Raw genomic sequence first — 18,601 nt, 5'->3', positions numbered from 1 at the left:
AACAATGCAGATTTGCAGCTTAAATTTAGTAAAATAATACAAGTGTTAACATTGCTATTCCATGTTGTCAACATCACTAAAACCAGCTCAACAAATGTAACTGCTATTTTCATACTTTTACTGAAGAATTGTAGAATCATAGACTGGTTTGGGTTGGAAGGAACCTTACAGATCATCTAGTCCCAACCGCCCTGCCATGGGCAGGGACACCTTCCACTAGACCAGGTTGCTCAAAGCCCCGTCCAACCTGGCCTTGAACACTGCCAGGGAGGGGGCAGCCACAACTTCTCTGGGCAGCCTGTTCCAGTGTCTCACCATCCTCATGGTAAAGAATTTCTTCCTTATATCTAATGTAAATCTGTCCTCTTTCAGTTTAAAACTGTTACCCCTTGTCCTATCACTACACTCCTTGATAAATAGTCCCTCCCCATCTTTCCTGTAGCCCCCTTTAAGTACTGGAAGGCTGCTATAAGGTCTCCCCGGAGCCTTCTCCAGGCTGAACAACTCCAACTCTCTCAGCCTGTCCTCACAGGGGAGGTGCTTCAGCCCTCTGATCATCTTCGTGGCCTCCTCTGGACCCGTTCGAGCAGGTCCATGTCCTTCTTATGTTGGGGGCCCCAGAGCAGAACACAGCACTGCAGGTGGGGTCTCATGAGAGCAGAGGGGGAGAATCAGCTCCCTTGACCTGTTGGTCACACTTTTCTTGATGCAGCCCAGGATACGGTTGGCTTTCTGGGCTGCGAGCACACATTGCTGGCTCATGTTGAGCTTCTTGTCAAACAACCCCCAGTCCTTCTCCACAGGGCTGCTCTCAATCCATTCATCCCCCAGCCTGTATTTGTGCTTGGGATTGCCCTGACCCATGTGCAGGATCTTGCCCTTGGCCTTGTTGAACTCCATGAGGTTCACACAGGCCCACCTCTCCAGCCTGTCCAGGTCCCTCTGGATGGCCCATCCCTTCCCTCCAGCGTGTCGACCACACCACACAGCTTGGTGTCATCAGTAAAATTGCTGAGGGTGCCCTCAGTCCCACTCAGTCCCACTGTCCATGTCACCAACAAAGATGTTAAACAACACCAGTCCCAACACTGACCCCTGAGGAACGCCTCTTGTCACTGCTCTCCACTCAGACATTGAGCCGTTTGCCGCAACATTTTGAGTGTGACCATCCAGCTAATTCCTTATCCATTGAGGATAAGAGAAGTGACATTACTAATAAACTAACATCAAAATAATTTTCTTTATTGCTAGTCATTTTATATTACAATTTAGACTAAGTTCTATTTGCATATTAGTCTTTAAAGGAAGCAAAAGAAAACACATACTAAAACCAACCAACCAAACCAACCAAAACCCATATACCCCAATGTATATTCTCTTTCAAAAATCCTTGTATTTTATGACTGACTTCCTGAACACTGTAATTCCAAACCAGAGTATTTTATTTCTGCTTGTCAGCAAAATACCTACTTGTTTTCATTTTAGAGTAAAACCTCACAGAGGAAAGAAAGGTGCGTAAGACTTATTTTACAATTAGTGTTCAGATGCTTATTGGGTTCTGGAAGTAATTTACTAGAGTATAAAAGAGATATAAAAATATAGGATCATCTTTATTAATGAGGTATGCATTTGTTCAGATCAGGTTTCCTGGGATACAGCCTTCTATTTGGATCTCAGCTGGCCAGTCACCGTATCTGTTCTTCTTCTTGTCAGAGTGGTTTATCTGTTAAAAAAAAAGAAAAATAAAAAGTCCAATGTTTAGTTCTCCATTTACAAACTAGTTTGTCAAACCTCATAAAACAGAAGAGGGTAACGGAGTAGGACTGGGAAGCTAAGTAGCACGTTGCACATGTTGCTTGACGTAATGGGTGAAGATTCCACCAGTTTCTCTCTTACATAGAGAGCTTTATTTATTTCCCAGATGGCTGTCATAATATACACTAAATTGAATACATTTTTCCTGCAGAAGCAATGTAGTGTGAAGAAGATTGCAACAATATTCTGGGGAAAAAAAAATATGGAAGTTTCACATGCCTTTGGAGGGAGTCAGTATCATCACGGGAACTGATCACTGTATTGGGTTTTCTCATTTCTGTCTGCCTCTGTCATACAGATGAGCACTACTGGGCTTATAGAAGGCAAATACAACAAGGTCAGAGATGCAAACAGAAATCTGATCTAAAAAATGGTATCTTTAGTCCTCCTGAAGCCTGAGGGCAAGTTATTCAGAAAAGTTTTGTGATGCAAGCATTGCTGTATTTGCACGGCCAATTTGAGACAGCCCAATTTTCATATAAAAACAGCCTTTATTTTTAGGAAGTCCTTGGAATTTGTCCTTCAAGAAGAAAATGTAAGTCTCTGTACAGCATGTCAGGTTGGACATTTCAAAACTGAGACTCTCTAGAATTGCTGGTCACTTTTGAAATTTGTCTACAGATGATTTAGTGCTGGTGTGGTAGAAGTCAGTACTGTACATGGCCCAGACCCAAAGCAAAGAATGATGACACTTTAGAGAACTTGCTTTGTGCGACTGAGGCTTACTAAATAGGTTACGGTTATTATAGCTAACACACAAAATCCACACCTGAAGGTTGTATCTGATATACAGACAAATATAAAGTGAAAATAAAATGAATCTGACCTTTTCTTTTTGGATATTATCTGGCAGCCTGAAGCCTTTGGCAGCTATAAAAGCCCAGCTTGACCTGAACTTCATATTCCATATTTCTTTACTTCCCAGCTCTTCTATTAATTTTTTGGCGTCATTTTTTAACCTAGGAAAATGTATTGGAAAAAAAAAGTGTTAAAAATTCAGGATGTGAAAAATGTTGAAAAAGAACACAGCTGATTCATGCTTTACATTAGTAAGTCAGCAGAAGCAAAAATGACAAGTTTAAAAAAATCCTGAGAGCTGTCATAGTAGCATGCCATTAAACTCACAGAGCAAAATTCTTTTTCATCCTCCTCTTTATGTTCCTGATGATAATACAACCTGTTTGTAACAGCATAGCAGAAAGAAAAATGTATCTCAAATACTATTTGATGTTTCAACCCTTCTTAAATAAAGACAAGGGCATCAAATGTTTATCAACTGAATGATGAAGTCTTTCCCTGTATAATTCAACTAAAAACCCCCTAAGATTCAAAAGCACTTGAAGAACCAGGTTAAGATGTAAGGAGGAGTGCAAACTAGATACGTTATAACTGGAGGTGTGGATACCTTCTGAATAGAAGCTTGTGACCCAGAGGTAACAGCGGTGCCCTTTATGAGGACAGCTGGTGCTTTTAAACAAATGTAACGCTATCTATCCATCCTTGGAAGCATCAATGTACGTGATATGGGCTGCACTGAATGGACATGGAACCAAAACCTTTTACGCAGGAAATGAGAGAACAACCCTGACTATAGAGTGAAATTTACCATTCCTTTACAGCATTATGCAATAGTGATTTTCAAGCTATTCATTGTTCTGTTCCTCAGCCTGTCATGAAAAATTTGCTTACCGGGTGCTTCCGTCATCTTGAGTCGCCATCAAAAGGAGGGACCCTTTTGGAGCATTTTTAATGAATGTCATCATCTCTCCTGAGTGGTCTGTTGAATCAGTTACACAACCGATTATTCATTACACACATATCACATTCCACTTACTTTCAAATTGGTTTTACTTTTTGGACTTGTCTATTCAAAATGAGTCCTAATTAGGCAATTTTTTCTGTTTACAGGCAGAGGGCCTAATCCTGAATGGTGCAGAAAACTGCTAGCTCTCACTGAAGGCTAGGAAAGCATGGATTGATCTGCATTTCCCAGTAATAAACAAAGATACTTCTGAACTTCTACAAAAGCCATTTACACCCAGGGTAAGTATATAGCTGGTTTCTTATGTTTACCTCACATACTATTATACATGCAAGCAAAGCATGGAATAGCTCAGGAGAAGTCATTGCTATTCTATGAGCTTCCTACTACCCTGCTAACTGCAGAGCTGAGTTACACACCCCATTGTCCACCCACTTCCATTAAGTGGCAGCCTATTTGCAGCACTAAGCTATTGGTTTTGCAATCGCTAAACATACACAAGACACTTGTTTTCCATACAAAAAGATGTAACAGGCACCCTGGAGACATTACACTCTACATACCATATAAAAAATTGTAGCCCCATGATTAGTCCCAATGTGATTTCTATTCAAGCATGTAAGGTCACAAGCATTCTTAAGTGGTCAGAGAATCAGCTTCCAGTGCCTCATAGCATTCTGTTTCTCCTTACTAACAGGTAAGGACACTGTTATCGTTCAAAGTTTGGAAAACGTATTAAAAGCTATTCTTAAAGTAGATCATCTTTCTAGCTACATGGAAGGATGTTAAGACACAGACTAACATATTTCCTATGAAGATTTTTACAACTAAAAGAGAACAAAATACATCAGGAAAAGGAATTTTGCTGAGTGAAGTATCTGGATGTGGTACCTGGTTAAGTGCTATTCCTACCAGACTGAAATAATGGAGAAAAAAAAAAGATAAATAAAAAATGGCACTTCAACAATCTAAAAAAAAAAGCAAGACCATTAAAAAAAAAGACAATTAACTATCTCAACCAACAGGAGAAATTCAGCTTTTCAGGCAAAATTTGTCATCAGATCTGGCCAGAGCATATTTTATGATGACAACAGCTGTTTGTTTCTAGCTGGTCCCCGTCGACAATACAATCATAGTCATTTGAAAGAGCAGGATAATTATATAAGTCCTTTCTTAATGCTGAAACACTAATAAAAGCTCTATTGAACTCTTTTCCCTACCTCCTTCCCACATGTCAAAAAATTTTGCTGATGTAACTCTTCCTGTTTTATCTGTAATTAAAAAAAAAGTTGTGTAAACATGAGCAAAAATTATTAAATCAGCATATATAGCATTTTCTGCTAAAGCTAGGCATCTCTAATTCTGTGCATTATTTGGCTTCTGAGTTTTCTTTTGTTTAAGTTTTTAAATTGGAAAGAATATGGAAAACATAAGTTTAAGATTTGGGGAGAATATTTTGTTTTATGCAGTCTCTAAATCATCAAACACGACTAAAATATTTTTATTAGTTTATATTCTAAAGAAGAAATCCAGTTTGCTGTGTGCTTCCATGTTTTTATGTCTATATATACTATACTAGGTCACAACCATAAATAGGAAAATTGGTTAAGCCTAAAACTATTTGAATGAGCTTAATAGTATTCTATTAAATAGTGTTTCAGATGTGCAAGCTTTCATACCATCTGAATCTCAGTGGACAGAAACTCAACACTCATCATTACCATATCAGAAACTGGGCATGCAAACAATTAGTCATTCCAAAACATTTTGGTCAATATTCATCATTAATTATGCTGCTGTTTAGATGGCTCTGTTTAAACAAGACATGTACAATTGGAAATACTTTTCAAATTTCTAAATCCATGACAACTGAGTTAATTGATTTTCGTTATCCAAGACCAATATCCCTGCTACATAAGAGGGTCTTTTCCATTTAGAGTGCATCAGCTCATTTCTAGTGAGAAGAGCTAGCAGTTCCTGCTTCATTTCTGGCTTATCTTTGATCCATATATGGTAAAATCATGAAGGCAACTTCTTCTGAACACAGGATTCTAAATGGCAGGTTTATCATGCTGATGAGAGGAAAAGGTGGCAAAAAATCTGTCAGTGGTGAAACAGCATGCTAGAACTGGGCTTTTTCTGAGCAGAGATCACAAAAAAATGGAAAGGCTGTAGTGAGGACCACAGGAATCCACAAAATTCTTTCTCTCTCCCTCTGTGTTGTTAGCTTGGGTTTAATAGTTCTTTCTTCCTTCTTACAAAAGACCATTTTCATTCAGAGAAGAAAGAGTTGTCATTATGGAATAAAATGCAAGTGTGATGCCATAGGAAACTTACTGAGCACAGTCATTAGCTTGACGGATCTAATTAGAGGACATGTAGAAAATATGTCTCACTACAAATTGGTCCGAGATAATGGACAGATTAACCTGCAGATGGAGATTAAAGTGTAGCTAAAATGACTATTTGTGTGATGAAGGAAATGGCTGTTTAAATATGTGTAAAATTTGATATAACACTTCTTCTTCCTCACTAATGTCAGATACAAAGACAATGCTAGTTTCCTACTCCTATTTGCTATAACCTTGCTTATGCATTCAGGATGAGTATTTGCTCTATTACTCTACAGCTCTGTGCTGAAAATTCATTTTTAACTGTTTACCTATTATAACTAGTAAAGTTTTTATGATTCCTTACTGGGAAAAAAAAATGCAGTAGTTAACTGCGAAAATAATTTTGGAACAGATTCTTGTCTACAGTAATTTAACCCAGTGACTTCAACAAAATTATGCAAGTTTAGACAGGGTCAAGATCTTGCTTAGCAATACTGAGACAAAAAAACTGGAACATAAGTGTTTCGTGATTAAAGCCAACTTGACTGTGCATATGAACTCCCTTTCTTCCCCTCCCCCACAACATTTAGACATTCATTTCCCTCAGGATCCATTATTGAATACACTGCACTTCAACACCATTCCCGTTCATCTAAATTAAAATGGTGCCTCCAGTTCTGGAATAAACTGCACCTTCTGCTTCCCAACAGCTCCCACTGAAAGCAAAGACATATAATGGAAGTTTAATATTAATCAAGCTTTGAGTTTGTCTTTCTGTCCACTGACCAAAGTCTGGAAAAGGAATTTGTACCTTGGTTGTACCTTGGGGAAGAACTGCAATTCTCAGCTACTGCTTGCACCTTATCAGTGGAGCAACAGGTACCTTTTATCAAGGACTGAACCGAAAGTTGAGTCTTACTGCTGGAGATCATAGATACTTTTGCTATGTTACGTAAGAAGCAGTTCTTTTATCTAATAAAATACACGTATACTGCTTCTACGTACACGTTTTCTATTTTCTTATACTGATTATGAACATGTTTCTTTTCCAGAAGACCATTTCTCTCAAACACAGATTTGTTTTCCTTACATTTAACACAAATCAAGTTTGCAATTTTTTCCTTTCTTTCCTTCCATACTAGCTAGTAAAAAAAACCGAAAGCAAACAAAAAAAATCCCGAACCCTCCCAAGAACATTTGCAAATTATTGCAGTACGTAAGTACGTCTCTGTAACATTTCTTCTCTTACTTACAATTCACAATGGCAATGTTTATACCACTTCCAACATTACCCTTCTCATTGCTTATAAGCCTGGAATCAAAATAAATACAGTATCAGCAGAATGTATCAGTCCAGAAGCTCTGATCCAAAGTTGTATTTACCAACGCTAAATCACTTTCTGATGTTCCTGTTTTCTTCAGTTATTTAACTAAAGATTTTGTAGTAAACAAGAGCTGTGGCTTAAAAATCTTGCACATTGTATCAGTTGGTTTCTTTCAATGATGCACAATGAGTCTTTCAAAATGAGCCAGATCAAGAAAGTACTTCATTCAAACGCAGCCAGAAAGATAAAGAAGAAAAAACCCCAAGATAAAATGGGGTTTTGTGGCAGTATTCTGTGTGGAATGTATCTACACAAAAGGTCATTGCAAGGTTTTGAAGTCACTCTACCTGTCCACTTTGAAAAGCCATGAAAGAATCTGACTTTCAGAAGGTGTTGACCATTCAACATACTGTAAACTGGCTACCTGGCACCATGAAAATTAAAAATCATACTTGAAACTAACAGTTGAATGCAGCTTACGTAGAGGAACAAAGAAAATAACCTGAGATTAGGTACTTAAAAAAAAGGGAAAAAAAGATTTAAATACTGTCAGATATATTCTGACGTTTATCACCAGAATAGGAGCCCCCCCTGCTAAGAGCTTACTTGCTGCTACTGAACCAAAATGAAACACCCATCTTCGCACTGCAAAGCACTTGCTTAGATTTGAAGTTCGACTGGTACTCACAGCTCATCCTCAAAACAAATTTTAGCCAGCTTTTGTTTGCCTCCACCACTAAGAATCCGATAGGCATAGTTCCCAGGTGAGCAGGGAGACCAGTGGTCACACTTCTGCCTTTTTGGGACCGGGGCTACAACAACAAAGATGAGAAAATGTTTTCTTGGATACTGCATGAACAATTCCTGCATGGAAAGAATCCCTTAATGTCAACATGCTAAGTTCAAACATACATACTCAGAAGCCAATCCTGCCAGTTTTCCATTATCATGGCAACGTTACCACAGACTTGCCTGGGCTTTAAGTTGACTTTCAAAAAGCTGCTGTGACCAAGACAACATCATCTAGGGAAAAATGCCCCATAAATTATCATCTGATCTGAATCTAGAGTAATTATTTTGTGCAATTTTGTATAACAGGAAATGAGGGCTAAAGGGATGAAGGATTCCTACCAGTGGGTTGAAGTTAATGGCTATCATTCATTCTCACTTTAAGCCTTTTTCACATGATAACACAGTCATAGAATGAGAAAAATGTACACATTAAGCCACCCTGTCAGATTAGAAGAAAGAAATAATGAGAATTTAATCACAAAGTCTGGTTAGTGATTCAACAGTTTACCATAACTGCAAAATACATGTGACAGAACCAAAGCTGAAGATTTGTCCTTATATGCTAGTAAACAAATAAGGTTTTCTTACATTACTATTCCTTTAATTATATTTGCATACTGGCAAATATAGGCTGATGTGTTTCTTCAAAGATAGTGTCCAAGAAATAGTTCAGACTTGCACTAATTAACTTTACACAGCCAACTTCATTCTTACAATAGCACATACCAAATTATTTATTAGCTAACAAGCCATTTGTCATTTACCATGTAAACAGACAAGATTAGATATAGTATAAGAAAAAAAAAATACAACTACACACCCCTCAACTCTGGTTTCTTTCCAATGTCTTGAAGATTAGCAATAGATGTTGTTATTGTCTCTTTGGGTACAAAAACAGCGAATAAGTATCCCAAGTACCAAGCAGTCAACGATGCAAACAGGAGCCCTGCTAATTTCACAAGATCTGCCAAGGGCGAAAAAAAATAAGAAAAAAGAAAGAAGAAAGAAAACCACAGAGACATAAAGATGTTTTCATAGGAACACACAAAATTTTCTTTTTTCTCTGGCATTGCTACACAAACTGGCTATTTTATTTCTGATATACTGTGTTAACCACAGTCTTCAGAGATGTGGCAGTACAGTATTTGTTGCATTCCCGTTTCTGACAACCCCTTGCATTTCTAAAATTTGATCTTCAAGCAGACAACTCCCCCCAAGACTCCCCTCATTCCACACCCATAATACCCCAAAGAAACATGAAGTTCAACTTAATCCTAGTAACATTTTTACTCTGATTACTCTGAAAAGTAAGTACCAGATACTACATATGACTAAACAGGTAACACGCAGTTACTATTGATTTTCTGTGATAGGCAGACTCTACAGGAATGGTTTAAAATGCTGACCATACAGGGAAGCCCCTCCATCCACCCTTTTGACACGATGGGTGAAAATAACTGAAGAAGGCCCAAATAATCTCATTCACACAATGAGCTCTGAGTGACTGTTTCTCCTTCTCTCAGTTATAATACAGTTTCCATGGACTGCATTAGCAGCACATCTACACAATACAAAAACAACAGGATTCACAATCTTCCTGTATATGAAGAAATAGAAATAAATTCTATATTGGGTATCCTCTTCCACATCACCAGAAACGCTAACATGTATTCCTGATCTAGAAGAAATGTGTGACCTAATTTACAATGCTAAACAAGGAGAGACAGCACTGCAATTGTGAAACATCGATGTTTTGATGTCATGAGATACTTCCTGATCTGTAAAGAAACATGTCCTTGAACATAATGGTTTGTTAAAGTGAAAAAGGAAAATTTTTAGTTTCATAGTCCTGAAAATCAAGTTCAACAGAACCAATGTCCAAAAATATCCAGTATGTTCACTTTGTCAACCTGCTAGAAAATATTGTGTATTATCTAGCCTAAATCTTCCTTCTAGCAATTTACACTCAAGAAGATATTCCTTTCCTTCTTGGAACTGCCTTTTATAAATATTAAGCTTTCTGCACTACTGCTTCTCTAGAAGAAGGCCAAATTGTTCACTTGTTCTCAAGTCCTGTTTTGCAGGTCCTACTGCTCTCCCATGAATTCTGCCCAACTGGTCTGCATCTTTTACTACAGAACTGACACACTAGTCCAACACACACGTTCTGGAGGCTCTACTTCTGGTTATTCATGCCAGAAGGAAGTTTGACTTTTTCTTGTAAGAGTAGACTTTATTGACCGAGGTTCTGTTTATAATCCACTGCAAAGACCAGATCTTTTTTCTTGCAAAGATTTTGCCTCTCTAGCTACTTCCTATCCTGTATTTATGCATGTGGTTATTCCTGCATTCTACCAGCTTTAAAAATAAAATGCCTAACAAAACACTGCAGAAAACGCAGACTGGTATAGCTAACACTGAACAGTACTGTCACCTAAATTCCGCATTCTTTACAATAGCAACAGAAGTAGTAAGTAGCTCTCTCTGAACCCAGTCATCCTTCACAAATGAGTCATGGCTGTACTCCAGCCGTTGAACCTCAGTGAGGAAGAATGCTGATCATTATGAACATTCAAAGTTCTGTAAATACTCTCAGTTTCTCATTTCCTGCATCAGAAAAAAGGAAAAAAAAAAAAGGGGAAAAAAGGGGGGGAAAGAGGGGAAAGAGGGGAAAGAGGGGAAAGAGGGGAAAGAGGGGAAAGAGGGGAAAGAGGGGAAAGAGGGGAAAGAGGGGAAAGAGGGGAAAGAGGGGAAAGAGGGGAAAGAGGGGAAAGAGGGGAAAGAGGGGAAAACGAGAAGGGGGGAAACGAGAAGGGGGGAAACGAGAAGGGGGGAAACGAGAAGGGGGGAAACGAGAAGGGGGGAAACGAGAAGGGGGGAAACGAGAAGGGGGGGAAACGAGAAGGGGGGGGAACCGAGAAGGGGGGAACCGAGAAGGGGGGAAACCGAGAAGGGGGGAAACCGAGAAGGGGGGAAACCGAGAAGGGGGGAAACGAGAAGGGGGAAACGAGAAGGGGGAAACGAGAAGGGGGGAAACGAGAAGGGGGGAAAACGAGAAGGGGGGAAAACGAGAAGGGGGGAAAACAGAAGAAGGGGGGAAAACAGAAGAAGGGGGGAAAACAGAAGAAGGGGAAAACAGAAGAAGGGGAAAACAGAAGAAGGGGAAAACAGAAGAAGGGGAAAACAGAAGAAGGGGAAAACAGAAGAAGGGGAAAACAGAAGAAGGGGAAAAAAAGAAGGGGAGAAAAAAAGAAGGGGAAAAAAAGAAGAAGGGAAAAAAAGAAGAAGGGGAAAAAAACACGGGGAAAAAAAGAAGAAGGGGAAAAAAACACGGGGAAAAAAAAAGACGGGAAAAAAACACGGGGAAAAAAAACACGGGGAAAAAAAAAGACGGGGAAAAAAAAGACGGGGAGAAAAAAGACGGGGAGAAAAAAGACGGGGAGAAAAAAGACGGGGAGAAAAAAGACGGGGAGAAAAAAGACGGGGAGAAAAAAGACGGGGAGAAAAAAGACGGGGAGAAAAAAGACGGGGAGAAAAAAGACGGGGAGAAAAAAGACGGGGAGAAAAAAGACGGGGAGAAAAAAGACGGGGGAAAAAGAAGAAAAGAAAGGACAGTAAGATTTTAAGATACTGATCTGAGCTCTTAAAATTTGTCATTGTATTTAGGAGTCATAAGTATGTGCATTTTTGTGACTGTAAGGAAGACACTGTGAGAAACTTAGTGTATTTTCATCAAAGTAATATAATGAATCTTCAGAGATATAACAAATTTCCCAATTATTACCTCAGTCTAAGAGAAATCTGCCTCACGCTACTACTAGTAGTGGTGCAGACCTGCACTAAAATAATACTTAAAATTACTCCAACATTTCATTCATGCTGTGAATGTGAACGTGAACACTGACAAAATTCACATGCAGAAAGAAGCTGCAGGAACCAAGCATAATGAAACTTACTTTTCTCATTTTGAATATTAAAAATAATTGTCAGATTTACACACAAAATATATTTAGCTTGTAAAGGAAACCAAGTCACAAGTTCCAAAGACAAAACCCAGGAAGAATTAAGTGAAAACTAGAAGTTTATTTAAAGATATCAGTGATTATTTTTTCAGGGGTGGGGTGCATTGTAAAGATCTATGAGACCAACACTCAGGTTTTGTTTTGCTTTTTCTGTTGTTGGCTTAGCAGGTTTATCTTTACAATGATTTGTTTTTCGTCAAAACTATGGAGCAACTCTGTTGCAAAACAGGCTCAACAGCGCAGCATTTTGCTTAAGTAGAAGAGAAAGTACAGAATGTCTAACTTCTGTTATTATTTTCCATATTTTACTTAAACCGCAAGCTTCTTAAATGTTTCTAAAATATGCCTTTTAAGGTTTAAGGAATACATTTACCAACTCGCATGCATGGTTTGTACTCAGTTCTCAAAATGTCCCAAAATATTTTCACCGTCAGTCAACTTCTGGTTTGCTTTTTTGGATCCAGAAGGCACTGGGGGACCACACTGACTTTATCTGCTGGATCCACTTGGATTTCTTAGATTTACTGAGGTTACATATCCAGCACATGTATATTCTTTTTTGAGTACCTGCACAGACATGCATAAAACCCGACACAATAGCAGCTAAGCCATAAACTCAGACAAACTCAGGATAGTTAAGACAGTTTAAGATTTGCTATCCACAGCAGTTAGGAGTTACAAAATGCAAAATCTGGTCTACATCCCCGAAAGCCAGACTTTTGCTGATTTTAGAGGCTGTGGCTCCTTGCTCAGCCCACTGCTCGGCTCAGCAAGGAGGAGCAGCGTGGGGACAGCGTGCTGCGGAGGAGCTTGCTGTGCTCAGACAGGTGCCACAAACCTCCCTCACTCTGCTTCTGCCATGGACAGGTACTGGGCCAGAGATACTCAGAAATACCCCCGGTGCATGACAGATAATGGCAGAGAGGAGCAGGGAGGAAGAAACCGTGCGGACAGTCGGGATGGCAGTGGTGGGACGTGTAAGACAGCAAAGGAGAAGGAGTTTAACAGTCCCGCCGTACAGCAACTCCCAACTTCCTTTCTCCCTCAGGTGCTTTTGCTTTCCCCTAAGCAGCAACTAAAGAACTAATTGTAAGCATTTTTTTTTCCCTTAGCTGACTTAAAATCCCCATGCTGCCACACCTCGCTAATACACACTCACCCGTATGCAGCAGGACTTTAACAGGGGGGCAAGGAAAGAATACATTTAAGACCCGAGCTTAAATTACTCCAACCTAAAAAGCTGGGCGTCGATCCGTTTGCAGACGTTGGCCGGGGCCCAGCCGCGTCGCCGGGCACAGGCCTCTCCGCCCCGGGCCGGGGGCTGGGCCACCGCTCGCCTCAGGGGACGCCGTCGGGAACAGCCCTCCCGCCCCTTCCCGCGGCGAGTGGGGCCTCGGCCGGCCGGGGCGCGGCTGCGGGGCACCCCCTGAGGAGGGGGCAAGGCGGGAACGAGGCGCCGGCTGCCTCGGCGGGGGCACCGGGCAGCGGCACCGGCGCCCTCCGCGCCGCCCTCCCCACTCGGCGGGGGGAGCCCCGGCCGCCGCGGGGCTGCTTACTCACATTGCTGGTTCAGCCACATTATTGAGGACGGGGGCAGGCTGCCCGCCCTTCCTCCTCCTCCTCCTCCTCGTCCCCCTCCTCGGGACCGTCCCTCTCTCCCGGCTCGTCCTGCAGCCACCGGGACAGCGCGGGAAGGGGAGCGGCCACCTGTCCGCCCCGCCCCGCCGCCGCCGGCGGCACCTCAGGGAGTGGCACCCGGGGAGCCGCGGGGCACCTCAGGGGAGGGGAGCTAGGGCCGGCGGGGAACGGCCACTGCCGCGTCCGGGGAGGCGCGGCTTCCCCCCGCGCCCTCGCCTCCCGGGCGCTTTGCCGTTTGCTGGTGTCCGGGAGGACCGGGCGGCATCGCGGCCTCACGTTACCTCCCTGGCAAAGGCGGTGAAGGAAGGGCCTGGCCCTCGTAACGGCCGCGGCGGCTCTGGAGGAGGAGAGGGCAGGCGGCCTTGGGGGAAGGAGGATTTATCTGTCAAACCAAGCGCCTTCTGAGCCAAGGCGTTATAACAGTAGACTTCACCTAAAAACTCAAACGTAAGAGGTAGTGCTAAAAGTTATTTTCTGCAGAAAGAAACCAACTGGCCAGTAGGATCAAAAGGAAGGTTCACATGCCACCTGTCAGCCTGTTCAAAAAACTGTTTTTGCCCAAATCTCAAAATGAAACAGTTATTTTTAAGTCTGTTGAACCCAACTCAGAAAGCAAGCAAGGGCTTTTTCCTGGTCATGGCCAGGGTCTTCCTGGTGTTTGAGCTGTCGAGGCCACAGGGCAGGGCCCCACTGGAGCCCCCTCCTCCCTTCTCCACCCACTGCCACAGCACCAGGATGACACAAGTCCTACCATGGGCACGAGCTCACCGGGCCGAGCCCTTGGTTCATCTTTCCTTGTGGTGGGCCCTGCTGGTGCTGCGAGCAAGGTGTCATGCAGTCTTGCCTGGATGTTTTCTTTCTGGTGGGGTAGCTTGGTCAGTGCTTGGTTCCCATCACCCCACCAAGAAACCTTGCACGGCTTGCACTTGGGGTGTGGGGCAGCACCCTTGCTTGTCTCCCACTCCCCAGCCTCCCAGGCCAGATGTAAGGAGAATGAAGCCACAGCACGGTACTGGTAGTACATGTTTTCTAGTCTGTGGGAGATAATGGCATTGCCCATCTGGAGTCCCACACCATGGGCTTGCCAAGTTTCCAACATGCTCTTGTCGATAAGTGTTTGCAGGCCTGTGTGGGTGCTGAGCCCTGCCAGTACCAATCAGCCCTGGCCCTGAATCAAGGAAATTACAGCTCACATCAAGGACAGCTTCTAAAGACTTAAACATGTTCAGGATACCCAGCTAAAGACCTCCAAGTTGGGCAAATACCAAACAAGGAAGCTGAGTAATTTTCAAAATTAAATCACTAAACTACACTGTGAATTAGCATTTGCTCTTAAAACTCTCTGATTCAGAATCCCTTTCATTCACTCTGCCTCTAATGATGCATAGAAATTATGTTTAGTTCAGCAAACACATGAATAAAATCCTGCAGGAGGGCACATACATGACCACAGCCAAACTGGGGCTTTTGCCTTCCTCCCAGGACACCCATGAAAGCTATTAAAGTTTCCAGTCCCTGGAGAAGAGTCATTTCTTATCCTCATCTGTGAGTGGGATATTATAGTATCCTATAAATTATAGGTAAAACCTGAGGGAGTAATTGCTGCTGGTTATTTTCAAACGTAGTAGACCTTGCAAATGAAAAGTAACATCCAATAAAACCTAGGTGTGAGAATAATTACAGCGGTAGCATGGGACAACTCAACTTAAGAAATGAAAAGCATAGGAGAAAAAGGAAAAGGAGTTATGTGTGGGCAAGAGAAAGTTAAGGACAACACCCTTCTGGGTTACTTTTCCAAATATGCAATTATTTCTGCAGGCACTGTTATCCTGCGAGATAAATCAGAAAATGTCGCCTCTGCTAATTTCACAGAATCATCTAGGTTGGAAAGGACCTTGAAGATCATCTAGTCCAACCATTAACCTAGCACTGACAGATCCCAACTACACCATATCCCTCAGCGCTATGTCAATCCGACTCTTAAACACCTCCAGGGATGGGGACTCCACCACCTCCCTGGGCAGCCCATTCCAACGCCTAACGACCTGTTCTGTAAATAATAATAAATGATCAAAATTATTGAAGAGTGCATTTCTACCCTCTAAAGTAAAAATAATGTGTCTTTAAACCCAAAATACTACAGTTCGTGACAGCCAAATGAAAAACTCTGCTACTTTTATTAAAGCAAAGAAAATTAACTAGGATCAGGATAATTTAATTTTGTAATAAATTTATTGTATGAGCATTGGTGGGTCACAGACTCCATGGATAAAAATTTTAAGCTCCTAGAAGCTTTGTCACCACCTCAACTGTGAAAAATCACCATCGTTAGTGATCAATGTCTGTTGGATAACTGCCAAGTTACCTGCTTTTATCCACAAGAAAAGTGTAGAAGGTTACTTCAGTTTCATTACTGCCTAAACTACATTGAACTACACCCAGGCATTTGCTACAAAATCAGGCAACACAGTAACTGGTTTGCTTGCCTGCCAAAGCCCAGGGATCCAGTGGTCTCTAGCTGAGGGGATTTTAATTACCAAAGGACCAGGAAAATTTAAAATGTTTTACTTCAGGTATCTCAGTTTTGTGTCTGCAAAAGAAAAGTAATACTGTTCTTTCTTCAGTAATTAATCAAAGATGTGGGATGCAGAACACTCCTGAAGTATCATTTCTGTTCTTATTCTGTAACCATTCATTCCGTAATTTGAAAGCTTAGAGAAAATCTTTCAAAACATTAATCTTTGCTCTAGATGCTTGTGAGGCTGTAAGACCCTTTGGTGATAAGCATCACAGGAAACATACTCAGGAAACAAATTACTCTTGCAGATACTAAATGCAAAGGTGAATGTAGGTACACAGCGCTTATGTGTTAGTCTTATCATCACAAAAGCCACAGTCCTTAGAAAAAGTTTATGGGCATTTGCTAACACTGCAAAATGACAACAGAGCAAGTTCCTGCTTTAAACTGCTGTACCTCCAGGGGCATTTTGTTACCCACTTGGGTAACAAATAGCCAAAGTGTCATGCCAGTCCTTGTACCTATTTAATTTATGTTTTCTGCTCATTCACAAATGGCCAACAATGTATTTTTAATCCTGCTAGGATGAGTTAAAGAATTTAGGGATTTCAAAGGGAGGCAGAGTTTGTAAGGCAAAGAATATTGCACCAGATCTTTGCTTGTAGAGGTCACAAGGACTTCAAGAGCTACTGGAAAAACTAGACTACCTACATAAAATATGCAACTGATGTTTAAGTTAACTAATTTTACCTAAGACTTAGGACAGATAAGAACGTACAATAGGGGTGGCAATGTGGAAGAGCAGTTCTTTAAGCTGCTGTAACAGCCATGCTTCACTGTGTGCCTGTGCCCATAATTCAGGTAGAACCTCAACATCCTGAATTGTGGTAGCATAGAGAGTAATATGTAGAAATATGGATTTAAATGTATATTTTAATACAATGACTTTTTTTTTTTTTTTTTTGCTGGTATACCTTGAACCGCTTTATGAAACTCAGGAGCAAATACTTAGAACAAGATGACAGCTTTCAGATACTTCTTTTATGGATATATTAAAACCTTAATATCTTCCCCCCTGAGATGCAAAAATGGATCATGTAACAAAAGGCAAAAAGCAAGCAATTATTACTTTCAGTTGATAAGCTAGAAAACCTGTAAAGCTAGTGAGTCTAGCTCCCAGCACATTGCTGGTCTGTTAAATGACACAAAGATGGGGAATATTTGTGTGTTTTTCTTATGCTTTGTTAATCCAGAGATACACAAGGAAAATATATTCAATTGTACTTCATCCAGATAGAAGATGTTGACTGGCAAAATTTCCTCGGTATTAGCAGCAATAGCTTAATACATTATGGGCCCAAATCTAGTCATCTTTACATAATGGCCCAAACTTTTCAGAAGAAGGCGGCAGTGTAGGGAGAAGGGCAAAATGAGAGGGAGAGGAAAATCCTTCTTTAAATGCCGGATACTTTGATACAGCTTTGCACAATCCTAGAGGATCTCTGTTGTGTGTTTTCTTGAAATGCTGCTGTCAGCACAGCCATTAGGCCTACAGGTCCCCATTAGCACAGACCCTGTGCAATCCCATATGGTCTACAGCCAAGTCTGGATGTGAACAATTCTGCAAGCCCACTTAATCAAGTAGAGATTTACCAGAGGGAGCTGGATTGGCAATGATCCCTGCTATCAGAAATCCCAAATCATGCGTAGCTTGATGACAACCCATTGTATGTCCTGGAGTTCTTCCCTGATCCATTCTGCCAGCACCAGGTTTCTCAGCAGGCACCCAGGCCGATGCCACGGTGATGGGCTCAGGTCACCCGAAAGTGATGCTGGAGTTCTAAAAGAGCAAAAAACCACAGTAAATCCACTTTTGAAGTCCAAACTGCAGAGTGAGAGAGCTGGATTTCTTTCCAACCTGTCTCCTAGAGAAGGGGAAGAGAGAAAAAAAAGGTATCACCTTACCTATGGGCCAGGATGGCAGCAGACATGGGGAGTCACAGTGGGTTGATATTTCAGGAGTGTGGGAAAAAGGTGGATATAAGTTAGTCAATGAAAGGGAATATATGTGCAAACCAGAAGACTGTAAAAATACATCAGTGGTTAAAAATCAGTATAAAACACCAGCCTAAAGAATGTTCAAGAAGTACAATTAAAAAATCTCATACAGCAAGAATATGGAAAGCTGAAGTTAATGTTAAGTTACAATTAAAAAAAACTCAGCCAAAGGAAAAGTAAATAGCATTCTTATGCATAGTACTTCAGAACAGTGCTGGGTGCATGAAAAGAAGGAAGTTGAAGAATTACAATACCTTGCTTATTCAGAAAAAGTAGTTTTATCTAGCTAACAACTATGAACATCCAATATGCTAATATTTGTATATACACTGGCAGCA

General features: G+C 41.2%; 1 protein-coding gene across 3 annotated transcripts; it reads right to left on the bottom strand.

Moving 5' to 3' along the window:
• Window positions 1-1,424: 1,424 nt before the first annotated feature.
• On the bottom strand, window positions 1,425-13,796 carry FAM3B (FAM3 metabolism regulating signaling molecule B). Of its 3 annotated transcripts, none has more exons than XM_074858378.1 (8): window positions 13,610-13,796; window positions 8,848-8,991; window positions 7,924-8,047; window positions 7,164-7,222; window positions 4,798-4,848; window positions 3,505-3,592; window positions 2,642-2,774; window positions 1,425-1,723 (listed from the first exon to the last, which is right to left on the bottom strand). In XM_074858378.1, exons 1-8 carry the CDS (start codon window positions 13,626-13,628, stop codon window positions 1,634-1,636), a joined length of 708 nt encoding a protein of 235 aa, XP_074714479.1. In that variant the 5' UTR covers window positions 13,629-13,796; the 3' UTR covers window positions 1,425-1,633. The 3 variants fall into 3 exon arrangements, with proteins under 3 accessions (XP_074714479.1, XP_074714480.1, XP_074714481.1); XM_074858379.1 differs by lacking the exon at window positions 13,610-13,796 and adding an exon at window positions 10,462-10,611; XM_074858380.1 differs by lacking the exons at window positions 8,848-8,991; window positions 13,610-13,796 and adding an exon at window positions 8,152-8,360.
• Between the last annotated feature and the right edge of the window lie 4,805 nt (window positions 13,797-18,601).

Source organism: Strix uralensis, chromosome 2 (assembly GCF_047716275.1).
Source record: "Strix uralensis isolate ZFMK-TIS-50842 chromosome 2, bStrUra1, whole genome shotgun sequence".
NCBI lineage: Eukaryota > Metazoa > Chordata > Aves > Strigiformes > Strigidae > Strix > Strix uralensis.
The sequence above is the reverse complement of the archived record's forward strand: the minus strand, read 5'-3'. Positions and strand labels throughout refer to the sequence as shown.